Below are 10,529 nucleotides of genomic sequence, written 5' to 3'. Positions count from 1 at the left end.
TAATACAATGCTTACCAATATAGGTTCCAAATCAGCAATATTTCTTAGGGCTGATCAAGAATCTTGGACTCCAGGTGATCAGGATCAACTTAATAATTCAAATCCTGAATTTCAACTGAGGGTGTCCATTCTTTCAAAGGAACCCCTAGTAGTGCTACCTGGGCATTATCAAAAGTCATAAAGCCTCTCATGACAGACAAATTAAAGGGAAAATAATGTTGTAATGTTAAACCAATACAAGAGGATATTTATGTCATACCATCAGTAGGAGACCAATTTCTTAGGATTTATTAAGAATCTCACATTTAGCTGCTATTGTATTGAGCATCCATTGGTAAATAGCAATCAATAACAAAGAAATATCAATCATCATGAATCCTCTCTGATCCTCCATTAATGCACAGGAATACATTTAAGATGTTACGATATGCAACTAGAGGATTGCTGACTTGCTGAATATGGTACTCTACAAGAGTAGCCAAATGAAGCAAGAAAGACAAAGAAACACAATTGTTCAATAATATTCAACCATCTCATGTAAAATGTCCACATCAGTAATATGCATATATTCTTCTTATATATTTAACACTAATACTCTACATTTTATTCTTCTGAGTAACACTATTGACATCACCAGTTTGAATCCTTGTTTTTCCCTAAACTTTTAAGCAAATAAAAACTTCCAAAAGAATAAACTTGGTTTTCATACACCATATCCATCAGATATAATATATATATATCTGTACTGCCATAAGCAAAGCAGAAAATATAGTTCTTAGTTCGGTTTTCTCCACCAATCACAAGTGTTGAGGGCACGCACAAACCAACCCCCTTTAATACAAAGAAGAGAGGGGCCCCTTCCACCACTACATATAACTGAAGATGCCCATCTTTTAGACAAGATGGCACGGAAATTGGTAAAGAGGATTAAAGCTTTTGCTTCTATTTGATTTGGTTTTTTTTTACTTCGAAGACACAGCAAATTTATTGCTGTATAAAAAACCCAAGTGAAATAAGGTGGCAAACCAAGCCACTCCAAGTCCTAAATAAACTCATCCCATTAAATCAACATCATTTTTTGAAAAAAAGAAGAAAATGTACAAAGAACCTCCCTTCGAAAGACAATGAAGAAGCAGAGTGGAGTGTTGCTGCAGTATGGTTTTCTTCAGGAGTCATCGAGGCGAATTCAGCTTCTTCACGATGACTCGGCACAAAGCAGATATATGTATTTATATCTACCAGAGGATATAGGTACTGCAAAAAGCTAGACTTGAAAAAAAGACAAAGAGCTTTTCTATATAGCTAAACCTTTCTTCTTCTTTTCATCTCACTGCCTCGGCTCCTTGTCAAAGGAGATAGATTCCATACCTCTCACAACTGTCTCGTATTGCTTAGTAGTAGCAGTAGGAGGGTTCCTACTTGTAGAAACAACTCTTTTTTGATCAGGAGTGATGATAGATCCTCGTTGAGCCGAGGAAGAGGCACGGGGTGCAGTGGAGATACCCTTGCTTCCCGAGGAGCGAGATAGGTCCACAGGGTCCGGAATAGGTGTGCGAAGGGCCTCAGTGATGAACTTTCTAGTCAAGAATCGTGACGGGTCATTGGATTCGGTAGTTGGTTGCTGGCTGTTGCTTGGGATAGTTGGTTGCTGGCTGTTGCTTGGGATCACCGCCTTCCTTGATGAGCTTCCTGCTCGGATAAAGTTTGACAGACGCACTCGTGATTCCTCCACCTAGAAAACAAAACCAATGCATAGCACACTGATATCGGTAAAGAGCATTTTAACATTTTAAGCAATCAAAAAGCACATTGATACCCTAATCAAGCAAAGCCAAAGGTAATAGCAATGCAAGCACATCACTAATCAATTAAGCATATTGGTACGAAATGAATTTTTCAACGCCAAACCAACCAAAGAATGTAGATAATGGATAAAGACATTGTTACGGACTGATCAATGGAAGCAGGTAGTTTGGTAAATACTTGAAGGCAAATTAAGCAAAACACATCAATTGGTAAAAGAAAGTTTTTAAGAATCTATTCAAGCAACGCAAATTGATAGGTATAATAGCACATTACCATTGAATAAATAGAACGACTGATCGGTAAAAAGAGTGTTTCATACATAACCCATTCCAACTTACTTGTTCCTTCGAAATCCCTGGTTCTTCCATATCTGAATTCCGTTGCTTGTAACCCTCAGTTGGTCCCACTACAGTTGTGTTTGGTACTGCTCTCCGATCAGGTCTAAACCATGGAGGTTCTCTGGCGTCCCTACTACCTTGAGCTTAGTTTGCACAAAAATACCATTCAATTGATTTTGATATCCAAAAGTACCAGACTGCTTATGACAAAACAAATTTCAACAAGGATAAAACACAAAAATATCCAGAACTTTTTGGACATTTACCAAAAAAACCTGGTGTTCCAAAACTCACCAGAATACCCCTTTGAAGTAGTAGTATTTGTACACCCAAGTGGTATTCTGATCAATTTTTAAAATTTAAGGGTACTTCTGGTTACTATCCAGCAGGTTAGGATATTTTGGTGTATTCCTCCTACAAAAAAATGGTGATTGGTGTCCTTTTTCTTACCTGGGGCATTCTCAGGTGCAACTGCTGCCCCTGATGCACTTGTGGTGCTGGCTAATGCATCTCCAGGTGTGACACCAGATGGCCCTCCCTGCAACATTTGAACAGAAAAAAAGATCATTATTTGATGATCAGCAAGAGCAAAATAAAAGCTTTTAAAAGATTGTTGAAGAGTTGAAAGTTCTGGTACAATTGGGCGAAAATTAGAGCCTCCACTGCTAGCACCAGCTATTTGAGTTTGCTGATATTTCAATATAGTCCAATCAAAAACATAATCAAATTGAAAACCTGGAAACATAGCCATATTAAGTTTTATAAGTGATAGTCAAAGATACATAAGAAGAAAAAATACTACTCGGTAACATATTACATACCCTCTCTAATAAAGAGGTCACGAAATATTCTCTTCAGATAGGCATAGTCTGGTTTGTCAACAAATCGTAAGGACCGACAATAATGGAAATAGGATGCAAACTCTGAAGGATAGGACTTGCATAGAGCCTGAATGTGAACACGGATGTTTTTAACCAGAAAGTGATTAGAGATCAAGGAAAATTACTTTTGAAACAGGAAATTAGATATACCTCAATCGTTGTTGACATCTTCTTTTCACTAATCCTCTCATACTTCACCTTTTTCGTGCCAGCTTTAAGTCCTTGCCATGGCAAACTGGTACAACATAAACTGAATGTAAGCATATTGACCAGCTATTTGTAATGAGGAAGTAAGCAGACCATAAAATGTACCTTCCCCTCAAGAAATACATCAACACATATCCCAATGACTCAAGATCATCCCTTCGACTTTGCTCTTCAAAAAGATTAACAAGGCAACCAAATAATTAAGTAATAGGTTTACATCTGACCTTTTAAATTGAAGAAACAAACACAATTCCGAACTTACCAATCCCCAAATGTGTATTGATACTCGCATAACGGGCAGTGCCTGTCAGATTTTTATTTTCCCTGAGACAGGCATAAGATAAAATTTAAAAAAGTCAGGGAAAGAAAGAAAAACATCATCAAGTATAAACTCTCAAGCATCCTTGACTGCCAACTTATGTTGACAATGTCCTTATACATGAATTTCTGTGACGTTAAAAAATGCCAAATTTTCAAGTTCTATCATAGCATGAAAACAAGACGAAACCAAGAAGCAAACAAAACAGCATTCAGAAAATTTTCTTACAGGATAGCATTCACATAAACAGCTACTTATTGAATTTCCTATTCTAAATAATTCCTACTTATAACGACAGTAAGATGGGAAGACAGTGTATAAGAAATCAAATACTAGCCAAGCTACAAATTTGGTTCCAAAAAGCTACATGCATAAATCAGAACTTAACATTATGTGAACTAGTGCCCTATGGGAGAAGAGAACAGAGAAGCTATATAAGGGAAGTAAAAACAAAATGGAAGCACACAACAAAAAGTCTATATTCCTGTATTATGGAAAAGGAAAAGTCAAGATACACAACATTGCTAATGACGGAAAGAAGAACAAAAGACAATGGAATAACCAAGTACGAATGCAATATACATTTACAAATAATAATAATATAAACATGAGAAAGAGTATTTTCAAGGTAATTACAACTAGCTAGATATGAGCCAGGGTAGTTCAACAACCATCACTAAGTCAAACAAGTACCCAAACTGTTCATTAAGCACAGATAATACTATTACTCAAGAACTAAAGATTCTCATGGCCATTAGCAGGGTACTTGCACCATGCAAAGACATCAATAATCAATATTACATTCAGTATTCAGTATATAGTTCAGAATGAAAAGCTTAAGCTACATATAATTACCAATTGCCCTCCCACCGTCATTTATGGAAAATATGACAGCACTACCCAAATTTAACCATAAAGAGATATGAGCTTTGTGCAAAGTAGAACCTGTAAGTTATGTGCTGGTGTGTGGTGAGATCACGATATTTCTTTGCTAGACCAAAGTCAATTATGTAGACCTGTCATGCCACATGAACTTAGACTAGGCAAGATTTAAAAAGAAGAAACTAATAAATCTTGTAAAAATGTACTATAGAACCCTTCCAATTTCATTGAAATTTGGTCAAAGTTAAAGGGCACCTGATTAGCTCGCCTTCCAAGACCCATAAGAAAATTGTCAGGTTTGATATCTCGGTGTAACAAACTCTTTGAATGTACATACTCCACCCGATTAATCTGTACAAGAGGCAGTAAGTAGGTTATAAGGGGCAGATGACAAGAACTCAATATCATCTCTGCTAGCATAGATGATATAAGTGGCAGATGACAAGAAATCAATATCATCTCTGTTAGCAGAGATAATACGCATTTAAGTGCATAAGCATAAGACAACTGGGTGATATATGGGCAGATTCAGCAAAAATGACGATGTACAAACGCAAACCATGGAAGAGGATAGGAAATTCATAATGAGAAAAGCATATAATTGAACTAAGTTCTGTGTTTTCATACACATTAAGGATATGACCATCAAGTACAACAGATTCTTATTTCTTGGATGAAAACTTGATTTGGTCAAGGATTTATGCATATACAAAAAGACGTCAACTTGCAAAATCATCCAGTAACCAGAATTTAAAATAATAACGAAAGGAAAAACATAAAACTATCACTAGAAAGAAATTTGGAGGCTGGAAAAGAAAAAGGAGATGAGTACAATTGATAATTGAGATGGGGAACAATGGCAACTATAATGGCATGCATGCCAAAAGGAAAAAAGTATAGTCTACTGGTGACATCCATGTGATGGTTAAGCTACATCATAATGAAGAAACGTAATAAAAACTCACCCTCAAAAGAAATGCCAGTAAAAATAAAGTCCTTAGATGGCTGGAATTCTAACTTCATTTGCTATTTTATTGATTATGAGCATGTGCTAGTAAATTTTAGATCGAAAATTAATTTCCACTGTGCAAAAACACATCCACAGCATCTCAAGACACCTTCATAGATTATGCTATCAGCCTGAAACAGGGGGATTATGTAACAAGAAGCTAAAAATATCCTCACAATCTACTTTATGGTGTCACTCATCACATGAGAGGTATTTTGCACATCATGATCTTTATTTGCTTTGTAACTAAAACGGTTTAAATTAGCATTATTCTCCCTCTTCCTATTTACTGGATTTGGAATGCAAATTTATGAGCATTAATGGTGATTTCAAAATATGATTGTATCTCGAATCTGTAATGGGCATTGTTCTATACATAATGATTCAACTCCACTGAGCTTTATCATGTTCAAGACTGTCAGAAATATTTGTTACTTTAATATTTGGTAGTGAATATAAAGGTTAGCAAGCTTTCAAAATGAGCTGATTTCATAGGATCCTATGCAACTCTCCAAATACATCAGTTCTATGAGATTCATATAAACCCATAATTGAGCCACAATCCAACCATCCATGGCATTAAAATCCTTCCAACACAGATCCCTCTAAAGAGTCAAAATGTCCTTAATATCCCAGGGGGGAAGCATCTTAGAAAACTGATTATATATAATCAGTTGAACTTCTATTTCTCTCAAATTTCTGATTTCTGATTTGGTAGTAAGACATAACATGCAATTCAATGTGACTTTGCCAGCATTAGCAGGGACATTCATTTAGTTTCAAAGAGGAAGGCAGGCATAAAAGCTACATATAACCACTAAATGGTGGTTGTGAAGGATAGTGTTAGACTCTAAACGGCAACATTTTCACCATTCATGGATAGAAAGATATATTATCTCACTAATCTCCAATAACTATGTTTTTGTGAAATATTCCCAAATGATGATTGCATAGGCTAGGGTTAGGACAAAAACAACTGGTATTGTCACCATTTATGGATTCGAAGATATATTATCTCACTCATCTTCCACAATTATTTTATTATGATTATGATTTGTGAAACAATGTAAACATCAAATAAACCTACTCATACCATTTGATCTGCAAGCATCAATACAGTCTTTAGGGAGAATTTGCGACTGCAAAAGTTGAACAAATCTTCAAGACTTGGACCAAGCAAATCTAGCACAAGGACATTGTAGTCTCCTTCAACACCACACCATCGTATGTTAGGAACTCCAGCTGCAATTAGCCATCACAATGAAGATATTAGTCTGCGTATAGATGTAGAACAATACAAGCATTTCATTGCCAATCATCAGCAACAACTAAAAATCTGGCAGCTATTTTATCATTCAATATTCCTGCTTAGCTTAAATGCTAGAACTTTAACTATTTCATGGGAAATTTCTTACTTCCTCCTTGAAGAATCCTGTAAATCTTCGCCTCATATAAAAGTTGAGGGTGCCTGCTTTTGACACTCTCCTGCAAATAGACGCTCATGATGAAAAAACATAATGCTAGCATTAAATCAACATACATGCATGTGAAATAAGAATCCATTACATGAGTACCATGAAAATAATATATTACATACCATCACTTAAATGTACATATATGATATTACTTAACATTAGAAATAAGGCATGTTTACTAGCACATAGATAAATTTATTTATTTATTATGTATATTTATATATAATTTTGGATAATAAGATCAAATCTATGGCATTGTATATATTTACAAATGAAATAACCACGATAAACAAGACAAGCTAGTTTATGCATACATAATATAATATACATTTCTATGATTTTGGACAATATCCTGTGCCAGCCAATGAGAAAGTTAGAAAACCCCGAACAGTCACAATCCAGAATTAATATCATATTCTATATTGTTATGCTCTTCAGAATGTGCTAGCAAAACCATTATATCAGTCACAACCAATGTTTTGAATATAAATCAAGTGAGATTCATCGCATATTGTGATCCACTAATAGGTCCTGCGCATGGTTAAGATGCTATATAAAATGGTCCTCTCAGGGGATATATTACACAAATCAACAGCTGCTATTCCCCTTCCAGTTTTCATTATGGATTTACTTCCAATCTATGCTCCAGTCACACTCTTATTAATCGCTGAGAAAATCAATTGTACATGTCCATAGTTCAAGATGTGGTGACTAAATATCACTTGTAAACAAGTTCTCAGAGTCTACACAGGTCCACTAAAGTCCCCGAATTTCATGAATGTGGAATATCTTTCTATAAATTGAAGACTGATAAACAAATTTCAATTTGGTCTCTTGTGTTTGTTTCACCCATTCACTGATTCAAACTGTACCCAAACTTTCGGTTGTTGGAATCTCTTCATAAATGCAATTTTCACTCATGTATATATGAAATCCTATCAAGTATATATGAGTAATCGTCCATATCAAACTTATGCAATGTTGTTGATATTTATGAAACCTTGACCTTTCACTGTACAGTCAACACTAGTTTCACCATGTTTCCAGATGACCTAATATCCCTGCTGCTATGTATAAGTGTACTATGCAAGGATGTGACTCGTGAAACCTAAAGCTAAAACAAAATAATTCATGTTCTCCAAAGACCTCATCTTCATAGTTAAAACCGAGCAACTGCATTCACAAAGAGCCTTATAGGCAAAGAATTCCATTCCCCAAGGCCACATTGTTGCATAGCTAAAACCGTACAGTTGCATTCTCCAAGTACTATATCTATGCTACTATATATATCAAAGGTCTGAATTGCAGAACTAAAATACAAACCACAGTAAAATCTAACCTATCCTATATAGTATATACATAGGGATCCTCATAGTAACAACTAAACAATGCATTCTTAAGAGGAGATCAGTCTATGTGTGTGGGCGTGCATGTGCACAAAGATCTGCAATCAAAATATAAGAACAGAACCTACACCTATTCTTAGGGAAATGCAAAATCGAAACAAAAGAGTTAAACGGATATGGAAGCTTACCAGCTTGATGGCAACATCTTCATTTGATTGAGTGTTTGTTCCTACAACAATCAAAAAAGGACAGAAATTTTACAAAGCATAGATAAAATCCATTAATAAGCAAATTGAAAAAAATAGGAACACATATCTTCCATATCTTCAATTCCAGGGAAAAAAGGATTACACAGGAATACTTGTACTAAAAGGTATTTAGGCCTTCTCAACATTTTCTGTACAAAAAGAGAACACCTAATATAAATCGATATCTATATAAAACAAGGTAAATTCTACTTACCCATGAAGATCTCTCCAAAGGATCCACTTCCTATTTTGCGACCAATTCTGTACTTGTTTCCGACGCGAGGCTCCATGAAGAAGAAGTAAAAGAAACAGGAAACGAGAGAAGAAGAAGAAAAGAGCAAAGAATAAGGCTTCCAAGCAAAATGGAACTTCCCCAAAAACCGTGTATATAAGAGCTGTACAAAAGACCAGACAAAATAAGAAGCGGGGATATATATATATATATGCAGTGAATGGAAACCCTAATCGGGAGCTTAAGGCTGAGATCGGAAACCCTAAAAAGACACAGATCAGATCAGAAACCCTAGAGGGAGAGAAAGTCTTATGGCAATACCAGAAACCCTAAAAAGGGGGGGGAGAGAGAGAGAGGGAGGGAGGAAAACAGATACCCTAGTCGGAGGAGAAAGAATCGAGAGAAAGCTCCATTAGGGGTAGAGATCTGATGGACCCAAAAGAAAGAAAAAAAAATTGAGGGGGAGGGGGGGGGGGGTCTAAAGCGAACCAGAAGAAGAAGAAACCATTACGAAAGGAGGAGGGGAGAGAGGGGGAGAGAGACCTTCTCTCTTAAGATATGTCTCTTTCTTTCTTTGAATTTTCAGAGAAGAACACAGAAGGAGAAGAAGAAGGAGATGGAGATGGAGATGAAGATGAAGATGAAGATACACACGCGCACAGAACTCAGAAAAGCCACTTCCCTCACTCACCCACACACGCACGGCTTGACTTGACGGCGCTCTCCGTCATCCTGCCGTCAAGTACCCCCCTCCGTCACCGTCTCCAGGTCAAGCTTCCTTCTTCTTCTTCTTCTTCTTCTTCTTCTTCTTCTCCTTCTTCTCCTTCATTCATTGCATGTCCACACCCTCCCTCCCTCCTTCTCTCATTCCTTCTTTGTCCGCCCGCCCGCCTGTGTGCGCTCTTCGCACCGCAACGGCCAGCATTACGGCGATAAATGGCCGGCCCATATGTTCTCACCACCTGGTCGGCATCCGGCGCCCGTTCACACCATATGTCCAGGATCACCGCCCCCGGGCCACGTTCACACCAAGTACCCCGAAAGGGCCCCTCACAACCCGCGCCCCGTCTCGTTCCTTCGCTTGCTTCCTTGCTTCGGTTGTTGCTCGACCTGTTCCTCTTGCTGCAGTGGGCGTTTTCACACACAAACACTCTGCCTGTGCCCAGGAGGATTCTTGAAACTTCCTATGCGAGTTCTATTCGTTCACACACAAACACTCTGCCTGTGCCCAGGAGGATTCTTGAAACTTCCTTTGCAGGTTCTATTCGTTCACACAAAAACACTCTGCTTGTGGCCATGAGGACTCTTGAAACTTCCCACGCACATTCTATTCTTTCATGCCCGGTACTACATTCTGAATGGCAATGGCATGCCCGTCTTGCTCCTCCTCCAAAATGCGTCAAATGAATGTCAATTTCGATTAAGCGATTCCATTTCTGGGAGCAAATGCTTTAGTATGCACGATCTTGAGTTGCTAAAGTTTACATTACGAGTTTTATTTGATGTATGGAAGTAATGCTTTGTATTCCTTCTCTTAGAGATACATATATTTCTAATGGGAAGCCTCGACATGAGGTCCAAAGTTCAAACCCACGAAATTATAGAGAGTTATGAAGTGTCGGGTAGACACTAAAGTGCTTAGAAGTTCTCAATAGTAAAGAATGTAGGCTAGAAGTGGGATGCCCCTACGTTACAAACAATCGGAAAAAGATTGTCGAAGTGATTACTCAAAGAAGCTAACTTCTTGTAGTTTGTTTTGACCAATGGCCTTACAACTTCAAGCAAT

At 37.2% G+C, this 10,529-nt stretch overlaps 1 protein-coding gene across 1 annotated transcript; it reads right to left on the bottom strand.

The window, feature by feature from the left end:
* Positions 1 to 551: 551 nt before the first annotated feature.
* LOC147860640 (casein kinase 1-like protein 12) lies at positions 552 to 9,104 on the bottom strand. The gene is made up of 14 exons (XM_087324915.1): positions 8,726 to 9,104; positions 8,452 to 8,492; positions 6,858 to 6,927; positions 6,536 to 6,684; positions 4,689 to 4,784; positions 4,497 to 4,567; positions 3,495 to 3,556; positions 3,338 to 3,401; positions 3,176 to 3,260; positions 2,966 to 3,092; positions 2,782 to 2,879; positions 2,595 to 2,682; positions 2,145 to 2,287; positions 552 to 1,732 (listed from the first exon to the last, which is right to left on the bottom strand). The coding sequence occupies exons 1-14, from the start codon at positions 8,799 to 8,801 to the stop codon at positions 1,328 to 1,330; spliced, it is 1,575 nt and encodes a 524-aa protein (XP_087181041.1). The 5' UTR covers positions 8,802 to 9,104; the 3' UTR covers positions 552 to 1,327.
* Positions 9,105 to 10,529: the final 1,425 nt, after the last annotated feature.

The sequence above is a fragment of the Azolla caroliniana genome, unplaced genomic scaffold (genome assembly GCF_043228905.1).
Source record: "Azolla caroliniana isolate FFs.n. ecotype wild unplaced genomic scaffold, voAzoCaro1.0.p SCAF_9, whole genome shotgun sequence".
Lineage (NCBI taxonomy): Eukaryota > Viridiplantae > Streptophyta > Polypodiopsida > Salviniales > Salviniaceae > Azolla > Azolla caroliniana.
Note: the sequence above shows the minus strand (reverse complement) of the source record. Positions and strands in the feature narration are given on the sequence as shown.

Bases quoted from the DNA above. Each gene is read 5' to 3' on its own strand.
- LOC147860640 (XM_087324915.1), bottom strand. From the start codon at position 8,801: ATGGAGCCTCGCGTCGGAAACAAGTACAGAATTGGTCGCAAAATAGGA. The intron at 6,685-6,857 runs GTAAGAAATTTC...GGCTAATTGCAG, and splicing joins CAGGATTCTTCAAGGAGGAA to CTGGAGTTCCTAACATACGA. The intron at 3,557-4,496 runs GTTCTACTTTGC...TGCCTGTCTCAG, and splicing joins CACCAGCACATAACTTACAG to GGAAAATAAAAATCTGACAG.